General features: G+C 42.0%; 1 protein-coding gene across 1 annotated transcript; it reads right to left on the minus strand.

The window, feature by feature from the left end:
* Positions 1–1644: 1644 nt before the first annotated feature.
* GCLC (glutamate-cysteine ligase catalytic subunit) lies at positions 1645–27865 on the minus strand. Its single transcript, XM_080998003.1, has 16 exons — positions 27376–27865; positions 18581–18693; positions 16639–16821; positions 16075–16188; positions 13834–13892; positions 13611–13747; positions 13166–13240; positions 11584–11700; positions 9973–10111; positions 9389–9501; positions 8653–8745; positions 7427–7531; positions 6083–6164; positions 5602–5705; positions 4612–4732; positions 1645–3777 (listed from the first exon to the last, which is right to left on the minus strand). Exons 1-16 carry the CDS (start codon positions 27523–27525, stop codon positions 3578–3580), a joined length of 1905 nt encoding a protein of 634 aa, XP_080854129.1. The 5' UTR covers positions 27526–27865; the 3' UTR covers positions 1645–3577.
* Positions 27866–27928: the final 63 nt, after the last annotated feature.

Raw genomic sequence — 27928 nt, forward strand, 5'->3', positions numbered from 1 at the left:
AATTGTTTTAAAAGCCAAATTGTCCCAGGAAAAAGGCAGCGCTCTCTGGCAACGGCTGTGCAGCTTCGCTCCACGGAAGAAGCAGTTGACTCTCAGCACCGCGCCACTTCCCCCTCTTCGCTCCGGAGCCCATAAATGGGTTTCTTTACGGGTTGGGGGGGCGCTATAGGTGCCCGCCGAGTCCCATGGTCACAGGCTTCATCCACCTGTGATTTTGAAAGGATCTCCGCTTCGCTGTAGCGGGAAAGACCCATTTTCCGTGGAGCTGGTCCCTCCGGATCAGAGGGAATCCGCCATTACCGATGGCGCCACCCCGGAAGTCCGGGATAAAAATACTGTCAAGCTGGAGTCTCCACGTGTGAAAGGTGCAGAAGACAAAGTAAAGTACGGGTATAAATATGAAGAAGTTCTGCGGAAGGGACATGGAAGAGACTTAAGGGCCTCGGACATAAGGTTACCAGGTTAATGAACTAGATGGATGGGATAGAAAGGACTGACAAAACCCGTGACCAGGAGGAAGAGACGTTGGATGAAGACTGGAGAAAGTTTCAAAAATTCTATTTAGGAATGTTTTCTAAAATTAATGAGTATTAAAAAAGATGTTGGAACAAATTTATTTGGCTTTAGCAGAAATGTTAAAAAGAACTATGCAAGAATATGTCATGATTATGAGAAATTGGTATAGATAAGACTCAAGCTTTAAGTTTTAGGGTTTTTTATAGTAAGATAAGGTTAAAATAATTAAGGTAATTTAATGATAGAATATTATGAAAAATGGGAAGGATTTGCTGTGATAATCAATAACTAGAATACAAAAAAGAGAGGTGTGAGGAGGTCCATGAAACAAGTTAATGAAAGATAAAGATTTGGGAATATTGGATTTGTTTTTAAATTTTCTGTTTATTTTTGCTTTTTGATTTTGATGTATTTGTGTGATTTGTTTTTCTCTTTGATTTTTGTTTTTATTGACTTGTATTGTTTAATTTTTCTTTTTGTCTACTTTTCTCTTCGTTTTTTTGTAATTTTAAAATTTTCAATAAGTATTATTTAAAAAAACAAAGTGTTGATGCTGAACTTTAAAGCTCAGCCCAGTATACCTGAAGGAGTGTCTCCATCTCCATCATTCTGCACAGACACTGAGGTCCAGGGCCAAGGGCCTTCTGGTGGTTCCCTTCCTGCGAAGAGTGAGGTTGCAGGGAACCAAGCAGAGGGCCTTTTTGGTAGTGGCATCTGGCCTGTGGAACGCCCTCCCATCAGATAACTATCTGACTTTTAGAAGACATCTGAAGGCAGCCCTGTTTAGGGAAGTTTTTAATGTTTGATGTTTTATCGTGTTAATATTCTGTTGGGAGCCACCCAGCGTGGCTGGGGAAACCCAGACAGATGGGTGGGGTAGAAACAAAACAAAACAAAACAAAACAAAACAAAACAAAACAAAACAAAACAAAACAAAACAAAACAAAACAAAACAAACATAATCCTAATAATAATGACATTTCAAGTTTCCTTTCCACATGGATGCTCAAAGAAGCTGAACTGTAACTTCGTATAGGAGCAGCTCACCTTTCCTCAGCAGTGGTGGCAGCGCAGCTGCTAAGCCAACGGCAGAAGGGTGCAAGAAGGAAACAGACAATACGATTTAGGTTCTTTTAAAAAAACTTTATTTGTTTTCAACTTCTGTGGAAAATATGTCTATGAATTAGATTTACACTCAGACATCCACCATATATTGCAAATTTCTGTTCATTCCACAGATGAGTGAGCCTTTGCCCCCTCAGCTGCAACCTGATACAAGCACTTCCTAATGCACACTTATGAACACCAAATGAGTTCTAATCTCTCAGCAGGCATATGGTTATCAATGCAGTTTTACTGCAGTTTTTCCCCATGGACTCTTTGTAAGTCACTACACCTTAGGATATTTATATACGCTTGTTATTAAGTATTTCATAACCTATCATACAGTAAAAGTGACTTACTGTAGTCTTACTTTAAGCAGCTAATATTAAAGCCTCTTCTTTCCCTCTAAATCTCAGGTTATTATTATGTACAAATCACAGCCATTGTCTTAAATTCTATACAATTCCTTTATGTTTCAGAGGTTCCTGACTCACAGATATATTAGTGCATTTCATGATTCTTCTTGAAATCATTAGTTATATACTAAAGAGGATGCAGGTTATAAGAAATGTCGGGCACGTTTAACTGCGTCACAAAGAGAGAGAAAACCTTATCTTGCAATCTGTTTGCTGCAATTTAATATCCTCGTATTTTTTTTGCCGCATCCAAGTCTAGACTTTAAGACAGAACTGAAGCTCTTGTTTTCCTTTCAAGCTTTTAAAAGAGCGAATAAATGTGCGATTGGGGTCTCTCCAGGTATGCAGGGAGCTGCTTGCAAGTATAGTGGAGCTGAAGAATGGGGTAAGGTACTTGCCTGATGCTCCATCATGGCTCCAGATCTTATGCCCTGGGAAAATACATGAGGTGGAAAGACTGCAGCAGCAAAATGGAGGTGCACAACTGTTGATTCCCTCCCCCCTTGCCCTGTACCGCTCCATCCCCCACAATCTGTTGAAGGGACCTTCTGGAGCAAGGGGGATGGGGGGAAGAAATCACCAAAAATTGCTTCTTTCCCCAATCTGCTGATTGAGTCTGACCATCAGGTTACAAGCCACCACTGCATGAACTGAGCCAGAAAATAGCGAAGTAAGAACATACTGGAGTTATGGTAACTTCTGTTATCCTTACTAGGGTCATGTTGCCTTCAACCACAGAGGAGGCGTGTGCCAATTACTAATTACTCCTCTGCAACAAGTGATTTCGAAGGAACTTAAAAGATTCTCTGTCTATTAGGAAGCAACACATCAGTGACACGTTCCCATTTAACTAAAGGTGTCAAGAGTTTTGCAAAAAGGGCAAGAGCACTCTTAGTATAGGAACATACCGATTTATACCCAAACTGAATAAAGGAGGGAGAATTTTAGATTTGCCGTATTTCATTTACAATAGTAGAATTAATATCTACTGATTCCGCCTTCCATGGCAGAAGGATCGGCACTGCTATTATCTCTTCTCTTGGCAGAACGGGAAGATATATCTATGTGAATCGGGTTCTGATTTCTTTTCTTTTCTTTAAAGTACAGTAGATTCAGTGCATCCCAGGTAACAAAAGTCAGAGTAAACATTCAAGGTCTGGAATGCTGATAATATACAAGTACCCATACAGTACCTTTGCAAAGCTGTTTGAGAACATGGACTTTTTCTTTTTTCTTCCAGAATAAGCATATAAAAAGTTACAAGCTGGTTCACAATGACTTTCAGTATAATGTTATTAAAATACATTGATGTTAAATCAAAAAAATTTTTACTATTTACATGTACACAGTATAAACCTTAAATATAAGAATACACCTATCGTAGGAAGTTTTAAGAGAATATTAGGCAGATTGGCCCATCTTAATAGTGCAGTAGAACCATTTTTGGTCTTTACACTATGAAACTGCAGGTATTCACACCAGTAAATATAGCTAGTGCTTTAGCAGAGAATGCCCCCCCCCCAATGGATTAAAACCTTTCATCAAAAAGTGCTGGTTTTAGTTCCACTGTATTTTACTTTGTTACCAAGCAGTTCAGGGCATTCAACTTGCTCTTCGGCGATTTGGTAGCATTTCCAAATCAGGCTGTAATTAATCTCTTCAGTAATCACACTGTCATGTTTGTATGCTGGGTGGTTTGCGACGAACTCTCGCATCCATCGAGCAGCTGTCATTAATTCTCCTGGGGGAGAAGAAAACATCACACAAATTCACATTTTCTTATCTACTGTGAGAATATATACCCATCCCTTTGCTTTCTGTTTTAAGAGGTAACTTACTTTGCAAGGCCATTTTATAACTGAATACAAGCTCCAAGGTGCTGTCTCAAACCATCTGCATATCCAACGCAAGGAATACAGGTAAAGCACTCATTGGGTTTCAATAGTAAAACACCAATTTCAGATACCGTCACACCTTGGAAATCGAACAGAATCCGTTCCGGAACCAAGGTGCAGCTTCCAATTGGCTGCAGGAAGCTGCGGAACCTGTGTCGGATGTTTGGGTTCCAAAGAACACTCACAAACCAGAACACTCACTTCCGGGTTTGTGGCGCTCGTGAGCCAAAACGTTCAACGCGCAAGGCGTTTGACTTCCGAGGTACAACTGTACATCTCAAACCACATTGTAAATAAAACAAGTTCTATCAAGTTTCTCTATCATCATTCCCTATCATCATCCACAAAAACATTTTTTTGCATTCCTGTTTTTCTACAGAGTTTTTAAATTTCTGAAGGTTTTACTTCTATGGGGGGGGGGAACTATTTAACAAAAACAAATGGATAAAATGGAAAGGTGATTTGCAGTTAGAGTTGTAGTTAACTTTTAGGCTGCTGCAAATAAATAGACATGAATGTGATAAAAGGAGTTGGCAAAAGAGAAGGTCATATAAAGTAAAATTAAATTAAAACCAAAGCAGGCTGCATCATGTACTATTCTACTTAGGACATTAAAAGCTTTCCGATTCAAATACTTCCAAAAACCTGTATCACTGGTGATGCCAAGAGCGTTTCCTTACCTGATGCTCTCTTTTTAATGAGTTTCAGGTAGTTTAGAATGCTGCACCTTGTATCTACATCCACTTCCATATTTTCAAGGTAAGAGTTCAAAATTGGAATTAATCCAGGAAATACTCCTTCCTGCAAGAGGCAGATCATAATTGAAATAAAAGGTTTTTCCTTTTAGTCGAATACTTCAAACCCAAGGTTTCCTCTTCCAAGGGATTCTCAACCTGTCTTAACAGTCTAAGAAAATTTAGTTCGAGACCCCATAAACTTGACCTGTCGTGGCCTTCCAGCTCCCTTCTGTCCCAGCAGACATGGCCAATGGAATAATGGGAGTTGTAGTCCAACAACATCTTAGAGGGCAACAGGTTCCCCACCCTTGTCTTATAGGCTAAGTCAAAATGAAAGACAGGCAACTCAGCCAATTAAGATCTGGGTGACCTTGGGCCAGTCACTGTCTCAACCTAACCTGCCTCTCAGGGTTATTTCTAATGATAAAATGGGGAGTTCCCATGTATGCCACCATGAGATTATCGGCGGAAAGGTGGGATATAAAATTCAAAACGAATTAACAAAACTACACTGCCATATACTGAAGGTATTTGGTTGGTCTGTGTAGACGGGGCTTTGCCCAATCCAACAGGGCTCTACATATGTCTTGTGAATCAGCATCCATCATCTTCTGTCCTCAGGAGTCCCAAATCCGAGACCCCTGCCTGAATGCTTTTGGCCCACAACGTTACTGAATCCTACCCCTGCCCAATCCAGAGAGAGTTAAGGAAGTTAAGGCCCTCCATCCCATCCCTATTCATACACCAAGACTGAAAACTCCCTGAGGGTAGTGGGTGGGTACTGGGCTGGTTGGAAGTCGCTGGAGCAAGGAGCAGAGCATCAAAGGTATACACCAGGAGAGACAAGAGAAAGCGTCTTCACTTCCCTGCAGTCTGTTTATGGATCTTAATATGAAGCTTCCGCCTTGTTTAAAATGTAGAAGCCGTCCTCACCTTTCCATTGATTATTGTATCTATGCTCATTAAGGTATACTCTTCAGAATCTGTCTCTGTACCATTTTGAGCTGGCCCACATCCGTCCACTACAGCATTGCCACCTTTTCAGACGAAGACACATTTTTTGGGGGGGCGGGGGGAGGAAAGAGAACACAGAACAGCTAGAGAAAACCGTTAGATTCATGCTCATCATATATACTTCATTTCCCCCCCCCCTTTTAATCGATTTTCCAAAATTTTTAAACAAACAAACAAACAAACCTCTTAATTGTACTTATTCCAATCTTAGTAACATTGTTAAGTGACTTCCTCAAATCCCCCTGGCTGAATTTCAGTGTATATCATTGTAACAGTTTTCTAAAACTAAATTTCTCATTGAATTAACTTAATCACTGGTCATCGTATATACTTCAAGTGTCTAATAAAGCCGACCAGCAAACAGACAGACAGACAGACAGACAGACAGACAGGAGCCTACCTTTACAAATGTCTTTTCTGAAATAAAACATGCCTTGCCGAACAGCATCCCGTTTCTGAGCTACTTTCATGTTCTCATCCACCTAGCAAATGGAGATGTGGGGGAGAAAGGTTATATACTAGATGGTGGTAGCAAGGGAAATGTTCAGTCTAGGTCTGAGAGTCTTGGAAACTGCATTTCATAGGGTTGGCTTACACATCTGGCTTCCTAAACGCGATCATTTACACAAGTGGCACTTGGGGAAAACTTCAGGGTGAATCAGCAAGCCATCTACTTGGTCACAACTGCAGTTCCTCCGACAGCAACTACGATGAAAAATGGTTGCCACCTCACAAGCTATTCTGGGCACACATTTGTTTATTCATGTACACAACCATAGGGAGGAATTTAGCAATTTGAGACGACTTTGAGCTGTTCACTTACTTACTAGTTTAAATATATAGAAAGCAACTAGACATCACACACACATTTCCCCCTTTCACAGCTTAACATTCACATTCACACGGAACCAGAGTGCTCAGCTTGAAAGTCTGATTTCTTGCGGGAAGTTCAATGCAAAATGGGTTGGCGTGCTTTGTTAGCACCAGGTTCAGTTCGCAGCATCTCCTGTTAAAAGGATAAAGACTTCTGCTTGGGATCTTGCCAGTGAGTGCAGACAATACTGGACTAGAGAAACGTTCCACCTGGTCGTAACGTGGCTTCCTACGTTCTCAGTGCTCACCCTGTCAAGCGAGGTTTGCAAAACTATTACAGGAAACTACAGATTCCGGGAAGTATTAGGCATCTTTCCAGGCCAAGTGCACATCCTACAAAACAGCCTAGAATTTTCTGCAAGACATGGGGGGTTTTTTAGCAAAGAAGTTGATTTGGGCAAGGATCTCCGAAAACCACAAAATCAGAATATTAGGAAAGCTAACAGAACTATACTTTGGAGTGGAACCCTACTTCTGCAACTATTGTCGCAGAACTGGAGAGAGGACCACTGTGCAACAGAGTGCCTCCACACACATTTAGGCAATTCCCTATTCTCAAGGGATCCCTCTTCAAGCACAGGCTATGCCATTTGCAAGGCACCATTTGCAAGGCACACTCCAGAGAAGCCTTTTGAGAATGGAGAAAATTCAGTTGTGTGAGCTGCCTTCCATTCACGTAACCTTGGATTCCAAACCATGAACAGAATTTTTAAAAAACTAACAAAAGCAATTTTAAAAAAAAATTACAGAAAGTTGTAATACATACAAAGGGGAGCATGTGTATTTTAAGTCAATTCTCACCTTAGGTGAGAATAGGAAATGTTTTCACGGTTTGAATACATTAGACCGAGGAAGAAAATGCTCCTCTTACCTTGGACAAAGGAATGAGAAAATCCAGTTTGTAGGAGAGAATGACTCGAGTCAGCAACACTACAAACACAACGTAGGCAGAATTTTCAAAGTCTGTTAACTGGACCTAGGGATTGAGAAATCACCGAATATAAGATGGACAAGTGTGCCAGAAGAACCACTAACGTAGTTGAGCAGCAAATTCACAGTCTGAAATCTTTTTTGCTCTGTTGCTCTGAAACTCACACAACAGTGAGGAGACTGGGAATGGCCTTTGGGCTTGTGCCCTCTTCCACAATGGAGCAAAAACAGTAGATACCCCATACTTTCTCGGGCACAGAATATCCCTGAGCCTGCAAGGATTCAACCCATTAGATTAAGTGGATACTACCTTGCAGGGTGGGGGGGAATCTTGCATTCAAGTAAACATGGGGCCTCTGCCCCAGAGTGAAGGAAATTCCAGTTAGAAGCTGGAAAGTGATGTATAGATCAGAGCTTCCCCTCACCACACAATTTCTTCCCAGGACTGCTAACAGTCTCCATTACTGTAGCGTTAGCAAAGTAGTGACACACGCACTCACTTTTATTTTCTATACCCAGAAGCTAACATTTGTGGATTATATTCTGGGGGGGAAATTAAGCCATGATATAAAAGCAGTTGCCCTTCATGATTTTAAGATGTCCATACCTATTACTTGTGTTTGTACAGAGACTGGGTGCAACACACCAGGCAGTGAAATCAAGTGGCAAGAATCACCACTGATCTGAGTGAAGCTGAACTGCACACCTTATCAAAACCGTTGATGTTTCTTTAAAAAGACATACATGACAGATGTGAATAGACAGCTACAACCCCTTCAACTCTATGCTTTGGACTGTAAAGTTTTCATTTGCAGGGACCTGTGACTGTTAGGTCCAGTCGTGGACGACTCGGGTTGCGGCGCTCATCTCACTTTACTGGCCGAGGGAGCCAGTGTTTGTCCGCAGAAAGTTTTTCCGGATCATGTGGCCAGCATGACTAAGCTGCTTCTGGCGAACCAGAGCAGTGCACGGAAACGCCGTTTACCTTCCCATCGGAAGGTTTATCTACCTGTACTTCATGCTTTCGAACTGCTAGGTTGGCAGGAGCAGGGACCGAGCAACAGGAACTCACCCCGTCGCGGGCATTCAAACCGCCAACCTTCTGATCGGCAAGCCCTAGGCTTTGTGGTTTAACAGTACTATCTATGAAACATGCTTCTTACTTACCTCCATTGGTCTGAACTCAACCCTCCATCCAATGTCTGAATTCGGAGGCGGTGGTTTGAATCTCATTGTCTGCCAGTTTGTTGACTGAATATTCTGCAAGAGACAATAAATACACATTAAGGCTATGACCTCTAACAGCTTCAAGAGTGGTAATTAAACTGTTTTTGCCACACAGTGAGCGTCATGATTTGAACACAAGCCTCCCCGGTTCTAGTCTAAAATCCTAACTAGCACACCATGTGGCTTTTATTCTACCCCAACAAAAGAGCAATAATTTGAAACTAAGATTGTGAGCACATTTCTGTCATTTTAAACTATTGTTTCTTCAGTAGAGTTTGATGCAGCTCTTCAGACAGGATGCTGGTTCCAGTGAGAGCACACTTTGTCTGTCCTTTCACTTGCTTTTTGCACTGTGCCAGATGAGTTATAGGAGTCTTTCCAAGTCAATACTGACTTTTGCTCTGAATGCTTACCCGTACGTTTAGATATTTTTGGTTCACTCTGCACTTCTGCTGATATCTGATTATTTAAATTTAGACAATGGGCAACAAAGTCTATTCTATGTCTCCAACATGGATACACTTGTAATTTAAGAAATGCCCATGGACCACAAACTACTGCAAATCACTTGGCTTATCTGAATGTAGTTGCATGTTGCATGCTCTACAGCAGTCCATAGTACACTAAGCAGAAAAAATACAGCTTTTACTATTAGGACACTAGTATAAGATACAACCTCAAAGTGGTCAGATTCATTTGCATCATCCAGATGTATTTTCTCTTCGAACAGAGTCAAAGGATCACGGATAAATAAATGAGCAATGTGTTGGGCCAACAGATGGTCAATGCCTATAAAAATCAAGAAATTGGGACACTTTTCAATATTAAGAAGAAAACTGGCCTGTCAAATATGATAACTAGGTGAATTCATATTTGCCTGCAGTTGCTTCACTAAGAATTATTTGAGAAGTGGAATAATCACCATAATTGTTGGGTCTCTGGACCGTAATAAAGATTGATGATGATAATCACCATAAACCTATGAGCTTTTGCGAATATAAAGGGAATTATGGTTTGTGGCTTGTAGTGTTGCTATTTGTTGCTAATCCATTATTTCCTACTACTTAAGAACAAAATCTGTTTTCTAGATGAGGTGTGCTCTTCAGAAAATTCCTTAATAAATATCCTACTTTACGCACCATGGTATTTCAAGCACAGCTACTGCAAAATTCATCACAAGAAGCCCTTCTTACAGATTACGTATTGTTAAGACAGAAATCAACATAAACGTCACTGTCACGCAGTTTCAAATAAACTTACCTTCCTTTACTAACTGCTCGTAGATTTCTTTATCTACCGTCAAATCAATGTCATTGTATTTTTCACCACATTCAGAGAGATAACTGTCTATGGAATCGTATCTGGATTTATTGATTCTGTAGCGGTTGTTCTTCAATGGCTGTGTAATTTAAGAAGGGGGGGGGGAATCTAGTGATAGTAACCATATCTAGTAATTATAAATGTTACCTGGCAATAGATACCAAAAGCAGGCCTAGTTCACGCCACACTAAACAACAAACAATGATTTCACGTGAACAAGCACTGAGTTGGTGTATGCTATTTAAAAATTCCCCCTCTTCCCCCACTCACTGCTGCGCCACAAAGAGGAAACAGCCTCCAGTCTGGCATGTTTTGTTGTCTGAACCAATGCTCATGGTGTTTCTATCAAGCAACCCACAAGCCATAAGCCAAGAACAAACCTTGGTTACTGCTTGTGATCTGGACCTTTGTCAATGGATGACTTTTATCAAGACAACAGGAGCGCAACCCTGTTAATTCTGCTTGATCTCTCATCGGCTCTTGAACCATCAACAACAGCATTATCCTGAACCGTGGTTTGGTTCCAAGGGGGTGGTTTCAGAGCGTAGAAAATGGCTGCACTACTTTGTTACAAACCCTATTTAGTATCTATGGAAAACTGTTGGGAGCAGTCGTCAGCCAGCATCATAACAGGTCAGGGATGATGGGAGTTGTAGTCCAACAAGGTGTGCAGGTCCACAAGCTCCCCATTCCTGTGCCAAAAGAGCTTTTAAAAAAAACAACAAAAAAACCCCACGTGAAACCTTTGTTAACTAGCCAAATCTGTATTCAATTTAAAACTTGATTTTAAAATTTTTTAAAAACAACCATTTTGTAACTAAGGCTATATACTAGGAGTGCGCACTGAGCATGCCATTTGGGTTGAATCCCAATTTGGTGCTTCATAAAGCAGCCCAAATTGACTTGGAAGACCCAGTTCAAGGGGTCCAAGTCTTCTTCATTCCTTCCCCTTCACTAACAGAAAGCTAAAAAATGGCATTAGAGTGTTTTTTGCTTTGGTTTTTTTGCTAAAAGGGATGATACACACACACACACACACACACACACACACACACAGGTACCTCGGGTTAAGAACTTAATTCATTCTGGAGGTCCGTTCTTAACCTGAAACTGTTCTTAACCTGAAGCACCACTTTAGCTAATGAGGCCTCCCGCTGCCGCCACTGCGCGATTTCTGTTCTCATCCTGAACCTGAGGTACTATTTCTGGGTTAGCGGAGTCTGTATTTCTGGGTTAGCAGAGTCTGTAACCTGAAGTGTCTGTAACCCGAGGTACTACTGTACAGCCCAAACCAGAGTGGATTATGGTCATTTTCCTGAGTGCCTGTAGCCCTTTTTTTAAAGTGCCTGGGCAGCTAAGGCACCACAAAACACTTCAGAGGTCCCCGCTTTGACTCATGCTCCTTTACAGAGATCTCCAGCAAGCCAAAAAAACTTCTCACGTTTTGCCCTGGCCTTTGTCCCAAGGCAACGCAAACTCTTAATACATACTGCAAAAGCATTTGCTACACAGGCTGTTATTATTATTGCTCAGGTCCTTGTGTGCACTTACCTCCAATCCCCTCTCCTCCCTCGTTCTGTCGTCTACGGAGGCAGATATCACTCCCCAACGGCAATCGATATCTGTCACGTAGCCTCTGTAGAAGGGAGCTGCCGCACTTAATGCCATCTAAAAGAAAAGCGTCAGGAAGTACAGAAAACTGCTAATGTATCGCCATTTAAATCTAAAGATGTTTCATTCCGAAACACAAGGCACGTCCCCCCCCACAACTTGCCTTTAACCAGAGAACTCTTACAAGAGCTGTATCTTACTGAATAGCAGCACATTTTTGGCTAATAAAACACATATAATGTGGAGCTTCGGTTAGCATTCTCTAATATAGTCTCCCTCTTCCTAATCTAGCATGCACTATCTCATTCAGTGTACTACAGCTGCATATTTATGTTCCAGGAAGAAGCATATACAGAGGGAGTCCTATGAGGTATACCTCATTCTATTTTTTAAAAAATGACAACTGGGTTTCGTTCGGTGTTGCCCATCAGTTGGCAAAAAGACTTCACCTAGCAGGACAGGGCTTTTTTTATCCCCAGGCAAGCAAGTTGTGCAAGCATACCCAGTTCCAAAGAGAGAATTTAATTGGCATAACGTAACACATCGCGCACAAATTGCTCTGCAAATCTCATTCTAGGGTGATTGGACCACTTCTCTGAACCCCTGTGTTCTCATCCTCCATCAGTCCTTGCAAAGTGCCCCCAAGTTGGTAGTATTCAGAAAACCTGTGCAGAGCCCTGTGCATTTGAACACCATAAGGTTAGGGTTGGATCTTATGGGGTGCATGGGCCTTTGCAATAAATATTCTGTTGCCCTGCCTCTCTTACTGATTTTCCCCCTTAAAAGTAAAATTTATACAGTATACGAAATGCCTTGTAATAATTAACACAGAACACAAGATAAAGCATGATCTACTAAAATAATAATTCATACATAATTTTGTTATTGACTACTGCCATTCACCACCAGTCTTCCCTTACCACTTCCTAAAACAGCACCACTTTCCTTATATCGTTTTGTTTCCACAGTGAGGAGGCACCAAAGAGTTCAACTTTAAGTGCCTGTTTCACAAATGCTGTGAAAGTAAAATAGGATTTTTCAAACTCTTATTTTACCTGAACTTCTTTGGTAAGCGCAGCAGTGACATCACTTACACGCTAGGTGGAAGCCATTAACTTTTTGTAATATCTTGTTTGAAAACAAAAGTTATCCTTACTTATGACAAAAATCTAATTAAGAGATATGACCGTTAAGGCCAATATAACCTGAAACCCAAAGGTTGTTGTACTCAATAGAATGTGGGCACACACACACACATTTACACAGGTTCAATATGTGTGTGGCTGAAGTGACCCCACAAAGTGACCCCACAAAGATATCACTGAAACGTCACTAAAAGGGCAGAGCGGGACATTTGCAGGATTTTTCAATGGGTTTCAGTTATACACAATTTCACTTGACCTGCGCGCACACGCGCACACGCGCACACACGCACACGCACACACACACTTGACCTTCTTTATGTTGATTTTCTTTATGAATTATATAATGTTTGGCGGAATAAATTCTACCACTCACTCACCACGATGGGACAGATGGTCGCTAGCTGATCATAAAGGTATCTTGCTTCAGAGATGCTGCAAGCCTGGAATGTTACCTGTAGGATGATATCAAGCCAACCGCTATTAAACCAAAAGAAATAAAATATGCACGGTCACTTTAGCAAGCTGTAGAACCAACTTCCCCCTGACACCAAAGCTGCAAAAGCCTATGGTCACTTGCACTATTTTAACCAACTGCAACCAACCCCTTCATGCAGATATGAAGATGCAATTGTAATGGGAAATCCCAGTATGGTCTCCCAAGCAGTTCCTTGCTCACTTTCCTCCTAGGGATGGCTAGCCAGTAGGCTATACAATCACTTTATGTAAGCAGGAGCTGCAGGATTTAATATGGAAGTTAATATTGCTTAAAAGCACTAGCAAAAATATATATATTTACTAAAGCATTTGTTTCCGCGAGTTTACCTGAAGGCAGCAGTTGCCCATTCCAAACCCCATGGCATCCATGTAGACATGGTCAGGCTTGACTGCTCTTGCCCCTTCACCATCATCATTAGGGAATGTTTCTATGAACGGCGACGGAGTATTCTTGTCTTTAAATACTGCATTAGACAGGGTGACAAAAAGTTAAACCCGTTGCTAATGGTCCTACTTCCCTTTTTGAAAAGCAAATTATTTGCTCACTTACTTGGTACGTTTATCACTACTTTTTCTCCTCTTCTGTGTCGAATGTTTCTTGTTAAAGTACTAAAACGGAAAAGGAACCTGCTGAAATGCCATCTCAACAAACAACAGCCGCACCCTTTTTAGCGATTAGCAAAATATTATTTTATTTTTTAAACTTAGGTGTAAACTTTTAATTTTTATTTTTTTCTGGATTTTCCTTTGCGGACCATCTTCCTACTCAGCTAGGTTTGTATCAGAACAGCACTGCTGCTTCAGAGGACTCCCTGGATGAAGAATCCTCTGAAGCAGAAATGTTATATTCTGCTACTATATATAGCTTGCTTTTATTTTCAGAAAGGTAACAAATTTATACCAACCGTTATTCAAATTTTTCAAGCTAAAGTGGTGTCCCAGCAACTTTTTGGGATCCCAATACAGATACAGTGGTACCTCAGGTTACATACGCTTCAGGTTACAGACTCTGCTAACCCAGAAATATTACCTAGGGTTAAGTACTTTGCTTCAGGATGAGAACAGAAATCATGCTCTGGCAGCACGGCAGCAGCAGGAGGCCCCATTAGCTAAAGTGGTGCTTCAGGTTAATAACAGTTTCAGGTTAAGTACGGACCTCCAGAACGAATTAAGTACTTAACCTGAGGTACCACTGTACAAGCATATAATAGTGATTTAGATAAGAAACGCTCAAGTTTCTTGAGACATATCCTGGGGCTCCCAAGTTCAATCAAGTATGAGACGATGTGTGCAGAACTAGGTATACACACGATGGAATATTGGGTGTGGGCTAGCACTATAAAATACTGGTTGCGTTGCAATTTCAATTTCCAGCCTTCAAGTCTGATTTCTGACTTATTTAAGGACTCTTATAAATCCAGATGGTTCCAACTCTTACATAGAAAAATCAGATCTATTGGTATTGACTTGGAACTCTTGTATAATTCAAGTGAGCAATACAATTATCGTAATATTAAAATCAGATTAAGGGACATTGAAAAACAAAATATTGAGTTAGCTGTAAATACAACTTGCTCCCCCAAGTTTTATGGTTTAAATACAACAGATAACAGGGTCACTTACATTTCAAAATTAGCCTGACTGAACGCTTTCCCCTCAACTTTTGTCAAGGGCAGATATTTAAACATCCCCAGAAACGATAGACATTGCGGATGTTTTTTTGAATGTGCCGGACACAGCAGAACATATTCTTTTCTACTGTCCATGGTACAACCAACTACACAAACACGTGCTTTCCCCTTTTTTGGGGTAGTCTAACATCACGGCACAATGAAAATATCAGATTCTATCTGTCTGACATTAACCTGGAAGTAACTGCAAATTTTTATCAACAGTATCTCTCAGAGTAGTGAATGGCACTATTTAGCGGGAAGAAACTCCCATGAAAATCCTCATTATGACATATTTTTACATGGCTGTTTATTTGTATATATTTTAAAATTTTAGATATGGATGTTTTAAGACGGCCTATATTTGTAATGCCTAATATAAAGGTTTGGCAAAGTAGCAAGTAGTCATTGTTATTCTGCTACAACTATGACAGAAAGCTGTAAGAGAAAGCCAGGGGAGCAGAATTTATTTATCTTCAATGATAATCTAATGTTCTGCTGCTGCAGCAGTTGCCAGGAGGCAGCAAGCCGTCAGGGTCTTCACACGCACGCGCGCGCGCGCACGCACACACACACACACACACACACACACACACCTCTGCACAGCCTCAACCAGTTTATAAATAGAGAAATTCCTTTGAGGAGAAAGGGGTGTGCAAGTCTCAACTACCTGCTCCTAATGTAAGGAAAGTTCATCAGATGTCAATAAAACTGTACCAGAAGCTGGCCACAGTCAACATATACATATTCTACATATACTACTGAGCAAAGAAATTTAAACCTGAAGGAGTTTATAAGCATCAATGAGTGTACACTTTATTCAGGTGGTATTCAGAAAAAAGCAATTCCATTTGGGAAGGACCTCTGGCTGCTCATGGTGCTGCCTCGCACGCACCTTTCCCTGCACTGCCACCCTCAAATCTGCTCCAGAACAGTTTTAGGGGGCACACAGGAAAAAGAAGTTCTGGTGTGCACCCAGAAGGAGGGCAGTACGCAGCTTGTTTTCAAAAGCACTACATCCTCCGGTTAAGTTTTGCTTTCCACCCAAAAGGGAAATACTATTCTACGATTTGCACATCCAGAGAGAAAGGACAACTCTCTTCATTCTGAAATATACTCACCTAAACCTGGGGTGTTTGTTAATGGCTTCGTCCGGGAAGAAGAGAGACTTGGAGGCTCCTGTCTCAACAGGGGTAGGCACACACTCTGGTATCGTAAATCCTGGACAGCCCAGTCTACACATTTCAAAGCAAACCGTGAAAGGCTTTTAAAAATAGTCAAAAACATATAAAAGCTGGAAATTACTACAAACACGTCAGAACAAAACAAAAAGGAAAGTAACGTAAAGACAAAATACTTCGGGGTTGGGCACAACTTTCTCACATGGACAGAAGTGGAAATAGTTACGGGTACTCTGTATAAATACACTAATCTCCAGATTAGGAAGCAGATAGAGGGCTTGACGAAAGCCCTGTTAGATAAGTCACCAGCTGTAAGACACCCACCTTCTGTGCAAAGAGTTGGGAGGAAGAGGCAATGGCTTTCCAGCTTGCAAGAAACCCTGGAGGAGGACAGAAAAAGCAGGAGGAATGCCTGCTATTCCTGGGCTTCTCAGGGCACACTCAGCCCTGGTGGGCAGCATGATTAAAGCTGTTTCAGCCCATATTAGAAGGATGGAGACAAACCTTGGAAATGATGTCACAGTGCAAACAGCTTCGTTTTGTTTCAGTACAGAAGCAGCCTCCAGGCGTCGCTTTCTCATGTTGTCTTGCACAGTGTTAAATTCAGACATTGTCCCTCCATAGGGTTGCCCAGGGGTCCCCTCAATCATATAGCTTCCATATTCTGGCCTCCACAGAGTTGGATGGCTGTGAAGGAAGCAATGGTGCATTTGAAATCTTTTTGACCAACGGCAAGGACAGCATACAACTGTGACTGTAAGTCAGTGGTGGCCAAACTTGGCCTTCCAGCTGTTTTGGGACTACAATTCCCATCATCCATGACCACTGGTCCTGTTAGCTAGTGATGATGGGAGTTGTAGTCCAAAAACAGCTGGAGGGCCAAGTTTGGACACCACTGCTGTAAGTCTATCATCATCAACATCATCTCTATACCGCTTTATATTTTTAAAATAACTCAAAGCCATTTACAGCACATTTGAATCATCAAATAAAACAATCCAAAATAAAACTTTACTGAAGAAAGTCAAATATAAAGCATACAGTCAAAGCCAACATAAATTAACAGGCAACTTAAATATTATCTTAAAAGATTTCAAAGTAAAACATTACAAAGGAGGTCAACTACAGAACACATATTTAACACAAGCAAAGTTAACAAAACAAAAAATTCTTTAAACATTTCGAAAGAAAACATTGCTAAATGAAGTCAGGTATAAAGGACGAATATAAGAATGAATGCTTAGCTTGGAATCATGTGTTTTCTGCCATAGACTTATGAACCTGCTCAGCTGGATCAGTTTGCCCAGAGTGGACTAAGTCTACTTTAGGTTTATAAGACCATCATCTTTATGAGAAAGAGAATGTTGGCCACCTACCATGAAGCAGATATCTAAGCTGAGCACCAAATGGCTGCCAAAACGGAATGCCTAGTTGCCATTTGGGGCCAGATGGCTTGAAAGTCATATTTTTCAATAAAACTTTTTGGTTCCTGAAATCCATTCAGACTGTGCAGATAAAATATCATGGATAGGATTCTACAGGATGTGTTGTTAGTGTGTGAAAACAGTGAAGATACAAGGATCCCCAGGCATGCACCTCGAGATGGTGAAGATGCCAGGTGCCACGTCCAGGTCGCAAGTGGCCGATAGCCAGGTGCAAAATGTGCCTGGCGAATTTTGAATGCTGCCGTGAAGGTTCTTTCTACATGGGCTGAGATGTCTCTAATATTCTGGGTTTAACTCCTGCTACCCAGACCCAGGGAGGGACGCGGGTGGCACTGTGGGTTAAACCACAGAGCCTAGGACATGCCGATCAGAAGGTCGGCGGTTCAAATCCCCGCGACAGAGTGAGCTCCTGTTGCTCGGTCCCTGCTCCTGCCAACCTAGCAGTTCAAAAGCACGTCAAAGTGCAAGTAGATAAATAGGTACCGCTCCGGCAGGAAGGTAAACGGCGTTTCCGTGCGCTGCTTTGGTTCGCCAGAAGCGGCTTAGTCATGCTGGCCATATGACCCGGAAGCGGTACACCGGCTCCCTCAGCCAATAAAGCGAGATGAGCGCCGCAACCCCAGAGTTGGTCACAACTGGACCTAATGGTCAGGGGTCCCTTTACCTTTACCCAGACCCAGAAGCATGTGACAAACATTTGGAGGGCCACATTGCTGTGTGTCACAGGTCCCCTGTCTTCCTGGCTGACAGGCGGTGAAACCAGCCTATTGGGAGTCCCAATCATCCGAACTGAGAAATACTGCTCAGAGACATCAGCATTAACAGTATTCTGGCATGCAAAATGACAACCTGTGTCAAAGCTGACCACTTTGATAAACGCTAGTTGCCACGTGGCAAATAACATACAAACCACGTTCTGCTCACCGCTTGGATACTGACTTAGAAAATCACCTGAACTTCAGGAAATAAGTGGACCAATTCTAAGGACAGTTGCTACTTACTTTGGGTTTACTCTTTCTCCTTTTTCTTGCAAAGCATGAAGAACGTCTCCTCCAGTTAGGGACAACTGTGCTCTCTTGTTTTTATGGTCGAATACTACCAACATGTATTCCACCTGATGTGAAAAAACACGAACACACAACATTTAGCACACTAGATGAATACGGCAGGTTAGCCATCATTTGTAAACACATTGACGGGTTCAAGGCAATGCTCTGTTGGTAGGAATCTCAGGTGTTTTATTGAACTTTCATTATCACAAATAAGATTACAAACCTGCAAATCCCTAAAGCCACAAGCGACAATACTCAGCAGATGTCACTGTGGTTTTTCAGGATCCTCAAGATGTTTTCAATCGGGGGGGGGGGGGCGGGGGGATCCACCCATGAGAATTTCCCTCCCTGGGGAACTAATCTGCTGTCTTCCTTATTTGTGAAAATTCAATTTGGCACTAATGCTATTCCTTTCAGATTATTGTTTATTTCAAAAACACACCAGAAAAAGCCTAAGAGTTGCTTCCTCATAGATGCATTAGCCTGTTACATAATCACACGGCTAAGGAAAAAGACTCATTTCAATCCCTGGTGTGCTTTTACTGGTGTGAGACACACAACTGTAAATATGCATACAGTGGTGCCTCGCAAGACGAAATTAATTCGTTCTGCGAGTTTTTTCGTCTTGCGAAGCACGGTTTCCCAAAGTCTTCAAAATCACCAAAGTCTTCAAAAACCTCAAAAAAGGCTACCACACCGCGTGCTATGAGTTGCTCCTCGAAGTCACCCTGGGTATTAATGGTTTTAAGAAAAAGGAAACAAACTTGCAAGACGTTTTCATTTTTTTCGTTTTTCGTCTTGCGAAGCAAGCCCATAGGGAAATTCGTCTTGCGAAGCAACTCAAAAAACGAAAAACTCTTTCGTCTTGCGAGTTTTTCTTCTTGCGAGGCATTCGTCTTGCGAGGTACCACTGTACATGAATCTATATATTGCATGGGAGTACAGTGGTACCTCGGGTTAAGAACTTAATTCATTCCAGAGGTCCATTCTTAACCTGAAACCGTTCTTAACCTGAGGCGTGCTTTTGCTAACGGGGCCTCCTGCTGCCACCACGCCACTGGTGCACGATTTCCGTTCTTGTCCTGGGGCAAAGTTCTCAACCTGGAGCCAATAATTCCTGGTTAGCGGAGTTTGTAACCTGAAGCGTCTGAAACCCAAGGTACCACTGTACAAGCGATTCTGTATGTGCCATAGGTATTTCTGTTAGCCATTTCCCCTCTATTTGTACCAGAGCAATGTGCCCTAATCTGTGTCATGTGGTCTAACATAACTAAAGGATGTGCAACACATACCACAAACCAGGAAGCGGGGTTTAGATTTACTATAGAGAACTAAACCTAGAGATTACAGTATTTTGTACACAACTAAAGGGAAAAAATGTGATAGATTATAGAGAACAAAGTGTGCTTTTCTTTGAACAGTGTACCGCAAAGCAGGGCAATACTATAAAAACAGACAATTTTTTAAAAAGTGATGTTTATTATGGTTGAACCCATAATACACAAAAGGGATTCTTAACTGGACTGTTTATGTGTGCTTTTGTAGAATTCTATTATGCTTCAATTTGTTTTCCCTTGTGAATTCACGAAGGGGGGGGGGAGGCCTCTTCCTACTTCACTTTTCAAACATGTGATTCAATTTACAAATATGTGATTCAATTTACTAACATTGAAGTCCTAAACTGAGGTTTTAATTTGAAACATATTCTCAGCCAAATGGGATTTAGTCACTATCCATGAGCTATTGATTGCAGACACAAATATACACAATGCAGAAAGGAGAAATACTGGGGAAATAACCTAAAACGTCTAATTCAAGGAATCTGCATTTTAGAAAAATTCTGACAAGCGAGGAATCTCAGGCATTATGTGACCCAAGCAAGCTGTGATAGAGGCATCTGTTAAAGAATGACTGCACCAGTACAGAGTACATTTGCCTCTTCCCAGCCACAGTGAGTAGATGTAATCCTACAGTAAGTTTCAGTGACAGATCACAGGCATGGAAACTCACCAAGCCATGGCACTTGATTGTCCAGTCTGTTTCTATGTGTCACAGCAGGGATGGGAAAATACCTGCTAGTGGTATCAGTGGCATCCCTGTGGCAAATTCAGTACGAAGTACTGCTTTGTCCAACTGAAAACACAATAGACCTTTCCAAAATAGGAATCCTTGACAACTAACTGTACACTAAGCTTTCCAAACTTCCTGCATCTTCATCTCCACCTCTAAGCTCTATGTATGGCAACTGTGGTAGTAAGAGACTGAACTCCTAAATACTGTTTGGCTATATTTTTGTGTTTGTTGAGTCTGCTGGTAAGGCTACCAGCAAATTCTCAGATTCTGCCAAAGCTGTGTTTAGGGAACAAACTTAGTGACTTTTATTTTGGGGGGAGTGGGTGGGTAGGGGAATAATATTAGAGACGTGTGGAAATTGGTTGCATGCATTAACATTATTTTTCCAGTCATCTGCGTATATGTATTTGTTCCGTCCAGAACAATATTAGACACACAATTGCAGGTATAAAATAAATCCCGGCACCTAAAGCTTGTTACTCCAACCAACTAACTAACAGAAAGCAAAGGCTGCAAAATCCTGTACACAATCAGGTTATTAAATCCTTGGTCTAAGGCTGTGATCCTAGAGACTTTGCAGATTTCAGTGCTACTTGTTTCTGAGTCAAGAGTCATAAGATTGAGCTTCAAATGTGTGAATACTGTAGGATACCAACTGAGAACAGAATGATGCTTTGGAAGTTCTTGCATTATGTAAGCTTTGTCACAATGAGTTTTGAAAGAAGCAACAGGGAATGTAATAGTCCACCAGGATTTCCATAGCACACTGTGATCAGGGTTAGAAACCAAGATACAGTGGACTCTCAGATTGTGAACATGATCCATGCGGGATGCACGTTCGCAACCCGCAGCGGCGCGTCTGCACACGTGTGGGTTGCGATTCGGTGCTTCTGTGCATGCGCGATTTAGAGCTTCTGCGCATGCGCGACTGCCGAAACTTGGAAGTTACCTGTTCCAATACTTCCGGGTTTCCACGGGTCCGTAACCTGAAAAAACACAACCTGAAGCGTCTGTAACCCGAGGTATGACTGTATAAAACTTAGGAGCCAAATGGCATGTGCTGCTATTTTTCAAATGTAAAAAAAAAAAAATATCCATGTATAAGACTAGGTTATTTACTTAAAATATTGTGCTAAAAACTTGGGGTTGTTTTATACACGGATAGTGGAGAGGTGGGATGGGCGATTGGTGGCTGCTGCGAGAAGGATATTGTCCGTGGCGTATTTGCAGACGATTGGTGGGTGCCAAAAGGTCTACTGGCTATTGACTGCTGCGGCGATTAGGTGGGCGATTGGTGCTTGTACTTGGCAAGCGTGCAGACGATCGGTGTCTTCACTGATGTGTGTGCGATTGGCTGTTGCGTTCCTGCGGGTGAGCGATTTTCGGCAAACCCCCCCCCCCAAAAAGGTCAACAACTCTGGGCAATCTCCCCCCATTTTCTCTATTTGGAATCCCAAAAATGTCTTATACATGGGGGCATCTTATACACTGAAAAGTACGACAATCTTTTCTGAAGTTTTAGGAGGTCTGTTCGTAATACAGTTTGGGTGTGATCAAAAGGGAGAAACAGAGAGGTTTCCTGCTCTCTTCTGTGAAGAGAAAGTACATCATGGGCTTCTCACCGCCTGTTGAGAGCATTTCCCCCTTGCTCAGAGGAAGCACCTAAACACACACAGATATGCATGAACATCAAAGCCTGCAGATTTGTGTCTCTTGGGCTCAATCCCACCAAACACCCATGCCGCACAACTCCTATTTAACGGGGACTCATTAGGGCTCTTCCATAGGCTGGCAAATAACCATGACAAGAACAAAAGCTTCTTTGTGGAGAAATACAGTCATGTTTCTCCCTTCCCTTGGCCAAAGGAGTGGGCAATGAAGTATGTTTACCACACAACCGAAGGCTGTGTGCACGTTACTGTATTAGAACAGCAAAGGTTGTTTACTGCTGTTTCATATCATATCTGCACATCGCTGTACATACCAGAATGGTTTCATGTGTGTTCCACGTCTCCTGCTGCCTGTCTACACCAGTGGGCAAGAGAGGAGATGTCCGCATATGGCTTATGTTTTGAAATCAGATCAAAATTGGTTTTGGGGGAAATGAATCCAAATGCAGGATTACTCAAGAAACTACGGGATAAATCTGAATTGTGACTAATATCGTGCCTACATGGCTTCACAAATTAGTGGCAGGAGATCACTGGATGCAGAGTAAATGGGAACCTCCACACAGTCTCAGTTTGCAGACTGGAAGGATGCTTCCAGGCAGGGTGTCATGAGGAGGAGCCGAAACCCCTTTCTTTGCACCAAGGTAGAATAATATGAAATAACTTCTCCAAGGCAGAAGAACAAATGTCTCATTATCCTCTTCTTTCAGTTGTCTACTGAGGTCCTTTCTTTCAGTAAACAAACACCTCCGACGAAAGTAAAAGCGGTACAGGAGAAGTAAATGTTTGCATTCAGACCAAGGGAGCAGAGGAATATAATTAGTTGTTATTCAAAAGCAATAGAAAATTTAAGTATGTAAAAAAAAAAAAAATCAAATCAGCATTTGTAAAATTATACTTTCTTTTCTAAGCTTGACGTAAGAAAATGTTTCTAAATTTGGAAAAGGAAAATGTAAGGCATAGACAACATTACGGAAAGATGTTGTCCGCATATCTTTACTTGGAGAACAGAACATTAATTGCTGTCCTTAACCCTTTTCATAAAACTTGTATTTTAATACTGTCAGGGGAAGTTTACTGTTATAAGTCACTTAATTTGAAATTATTTATTCACCTGCTTCCATAAAACAGGGATGCACATTTTTCTAATTATTAGTTTAAAGATTTGTATATGTGTACTGCATTTTAGTATTATTTTCATGATGTATGTACTCCTAATTTGGGACCACTTGGTGACAGGCAGGTTACAAAACACCATGCATCGTGTTTAAAAGCAAACACTTCTTTAAATAAATGTATATAACATAAAGCTTCAAGTTAGTTGCCTTTTTTCCAGGATCAGAAGAAAGTGTAAGAACCTTTAAATTAATTTAAAAAGGCTGTGACTCATTTGAAGTGCCGCTCCAGAACCAAATTAGCCCAGAGGCAAAAACTCTTACTGAAGTCAGTAGGATTTGACATGCTCAGCTATGGCAGAGATGTGTGTTTGTTTCTTTTTCAGACTTACGGTTCTACAAATTAAAGTTGGCCTTAGGGTACTTGTTATTTTTAAAATAAGGGACCTTACTTCTGAGTAAAAAATTGTGTAAGACTGGAAAGAACAGAGCCTAGTGCAGAACTCTGCAAGGGATTGAACTTGATGGCGCTAGTGGACCCTTCCAACTCCACAATTCTATGAGTCAACTTTTAACACACAATTTAGTGTGTGCTGGACACAGAATTAGTATGTAGTGCACAACAGACAAAGACACCCTATGCTAAATTAAACGATACTGTTCTAATATTGTAAATGTTAACAAAATACAGAGTCTACAAGAAAAAACAAGAGAAAGAGAAAACAAGAGTAACAAATATGGTTTGTTGTCAAGCCGATTCACAGATTTAACCAAACAAAGATCTATTTCTTCTGGTTAATTTTAATACCATAAAACCAGGAGCTATAGGACAAGATTAAACTTTTACTTTGATAGTATTGAACAGCTGTCTTTCCCCTGATGAGACAAGTTAAGAGTGTACATAAAATATACATACATTGTATGCAGTGTAGATAACGATATGATATGCTATGTAACTTTTCAACTTTTAATAGGGATTCGGCTCATTAGTATACAGCAAATGCTTTGCATTTAATAGGTTGAATCTCTGCATCTTCAGGTAGGACTGGGGGGAAAATCCTTCAGTCTAAAAACCTTGAGAGCTGCTGTCAAATGTAATACTGGGCTGGATGAACCAATGGTCTCACTCAGTATAAGATGTTCCTAATCTTCATGAAGGTTAAGCCTCTAAGAATGAAGCAAACCCAGGATATTCTTATAAAAGTCTTTTACACAAGCATCAAGTGAACATGGGAGGGGCCAAAAGTAGCTCCTAAATATTAGCTCCATCTTCCCTTCTGGTGAGTTAAATTACTTGTAAATATCTCATCCTCCACTTAGGAACATGTTACATTAGTGTGTTTTTTTTCAATATATAAAAAACAATTATCAAAAGAGTCTTGAATGTTTTTCAACATAGCAGCTTTCCACGGGCAATCATCTTCAATTTTTGTAAGATACCATGGCCCTAGGCAGCACAAGTCTGGAGATGCTTTTTGAAATCCACAACGTGTGGAGCAATTATCACAGGCATGTCTGTTATAAAGTTGCATGGCAATTCCTCCCATTAATTTAAAATCTTTAGCACGCTTAGAAGAACTGCAAGGTAATGCCTTTCATAAACAACATCCATCAGCCAAAGCGCCCAATACGAAGTAAGCTGCAAAGATTAAAACTTGTCTCACATTGCACATTTTCTTCTACCATCCTCAGATACAAATACTCACGTTGGCTTGCAAATGGAAAAAAAAACACAGGTTGGAACCTCTGAGGATGAAAAGTGCCATAATGTTCTCAACCAGCCCAACCTACCAGATGCAGTAGAAAAGAAGCACAATGAACATTATTCTTTGGGGGGGGGGGGGGAGACACCTCTTAGGCACAATCAACTTGTGTCTTTGGTGTTCAAATTCTTGCAAATTATTTTGCAACCGAGTTGGGAGACCAAAGACTCAAGTTCGCTGTGTCTAAGAGCACATGACAAATTCGTATTAGAAATGTGCTGGGCTCAATGAAGCACACTTTTGTGCACCTCGAGGTTCTCCCCCAAATGCAAATCCTTGCTTAGTTGTCTGCTAAATCACCCTGGCCTACGGTAACCTTTGCAAGTTATGCATTTCACACTTCTGTATCTCAAGTATAACGCTTTTCCACCCTTCACTTTCACTTCAAGGCTATTTAAGGATTTATAATATACAAAACCTGCCACTCATTATTAGGTCATGCTATCATTGTATTTATTTCTCTTACACAATTTACGTGCCATCATTCAACATTGTTTCAAGGACAATTTTCAAGAACTGCTGCTGCTGCTGATATAGTCCAGCATCCTCTGGGCCAGCAACTAAGAAGCTGTACTTGGGGCGACCACATTGAAGCATCCCAAAGATTGAAGTGAAATCCATGCCCAGTCCAGCCCAGTGTGTATAAAGGTTTGGTTTACATATGACATTCATCTACATTCTGAACATTACGTATGTATACAGTGGTGCTTCAATGTACAGTAGAACTATCTTAAGGCATATCCAAAGAATAAACTAGGAATGCTGTGCAACTCCTCCAGACATAACTTTCGTTTCTGCTGCCTGAACTTCTAGCATTACTTGAAGAGTGCCAAAACACAAGAGCACAGAAAGCTTCAGCTTTGACATCATACACTTTGGAAGAGGTATATCGGTTACACTCACCTCAATTTCTAGAAAAGGTTAATGAACAAAATTCTGGAAATCATAATATTGAAAACTCTTTCTACTGCCACCCAAAACCGCTTTTGTTTGCGTTTTGATAATAGAAACATGAAATGACCCAAGATAGTGAAAAGTGTCGGGAAACCTGTCTTTATCTCTTTCCCCACCTCACCTCATTCATAACACTGGTGGTATTAACTGCTGTAGCAAATATAGGCACACACTGCTTCAATCATTTTAACTCGGGATAACAGGAGAGCACGGTGGCATTGGTGTAAATGAACAGATTCACACTTACAACCACCTATTGGCCCTTCTGATAGGACTAACATATACAAACCCATTAATTAGTAAACAAGCACCATGCCTACTGAATAGTCACAATGTGGGAAGACCCAGGCACAATCTGTTACATGCATGAGGGAAGCTAAAGGGCATTTTCATAAGGGATGCTATACAAGCCTTTTAAACCACTTCTGAAACCGACAGAGAGACACAAGCTTTAAATTGGAAGCGCTTGTGGCTTTCCAAGGTGACACAGGTTTCACACAGCTAAAAATGGTCTCGGTTGAGTGTGAACGAGCAGAATTGGGGGTGCAACAGAACCCACATATGTGTGTGTGTGTGTCTTATTGGTTTGCTTTTCTTTTTACAGTGGTACCTCGGGTTACATACGCTTCAGGTTACATACGCTTCAGGTTACAGACTCCGCTAACCCAGAAATAGTACCTCGGGTTAAGAACTTTGCTTCGGGATGCGCGGCGGCAGCGGGAGGCCCCATTAGCTAAAGTGGTGCTTCAGGTTAAGTACGGACCTCCGGAACGAATTAAGTACTTAATCCGAGGTACCATTGTATTATGTACCGGTATGTTGTGCTTTTCCATGTCCTGAACTGATCCAAGGGCAACAACCAAAACAACCCCAAACATTCCTCTTCAGGAGCAAACCCCGTCGACGTCCAGGAACCTCGCTTCCCATGCAACATGTGCACCGTGCAGGGTGCTGGGCGAGGGCAGGGCGGCCAGCGGCCTACCTGCCAAGGCTGTTGTGTTGAAGTTGAAGCAGCAAGCAGCAGCAGCAAAAGCGCGCCATGGTGGGTGGACGGAAGAAAAGAAAAAAAGAAAGAAGGAAGGAGAGGAGAGGAGAGGAGAGGAGAGGAGAGGAAGGAAAGCAGCTTCTTGGATCCGGCCTCCAGCTCCCTCTCCCCGGCCCCCACTCACCTCGTCGCCCCACTTGAGCACGTCCTTGTGCCTCTCGCCCACCGCCCGGTAGATGTGCAGGAACTGCAGGATGCCGTGTTTGCGCACGTGCTCCGCGTGGCGCTGCGTCTTCTCCCAGCTCAGAGGGGAGCCCTGCGACAGGAGCCCCATGGCGCCTCCCCGGGGGGGGGGGAGCGGCGCAAGGGCGCGCGGCGGGGAAAGGGAGAGGGGAGAGCCGGCCGGGGCAGCGCCAAGGAGAAAAGCTACCTCCAGGCGGCGGCGGCGGCAGGAAGGAGAAGGATCCCCCGCCGGTGGCGAAACAGGAGATCGGTGGCTGCTACTTCTCTCTTCCTCCCCGCCGCGCCTCTTTCCCCGCGAGGCTCCTGGAGGGGAAGCGCCTGTGCCGGCTGCGGACGGAGCGAGAGAGGCCAGCTGCGCGGCTGTGTGTGTGTGTGTGTGTGTGTGTGTGTGTATATGCAGGGAGGGGGTGGTGCTGGTGACCGTCCCGGCAGCAGTGGGGCACGTGATCAGGGGGAAGGGGAAGGAGGCTGCTCTCGGTGCGCGCGCGCGCCTG

Source organism: Podarcis pityusensis, assembly GCF_964106645.2.
Source record: "Podarcis pityusensis genome assembly, chromosome: 3".
In the NCBI taxonomy this organism is placed as follows: Eukaryota; Metazoa; Chordata; class Lepidosauria; order Squamata; family Lacertidae; genus Podarcis; species Podarcis pityusensis.

Bases quoted from the DNA above. Each gene is read 5' to 3' on its own strand.
- GCLC (XM_080998003.1), bottom strand. From the start codon at position 27,525: ATGGGGCTCCTGTCGCAGGGCTCCCCTCTGAGCTGGGAGAAGACGCAG. The intron at 16,189-16,638 runs GTTTGTCTCCAT...TGAAATGTGTAG, and splicing joins ACTGTGACATCATTTCCAAG to ACTGGGCTGTCCAGGATTTA. The intron at 13,748-13,833 runs GTAAGTGAGCAA...TGTCTAATGCAG, and splicing joins AGTAGTGATAAACGTACCAA to TATTTAAAGACAAGAATACT.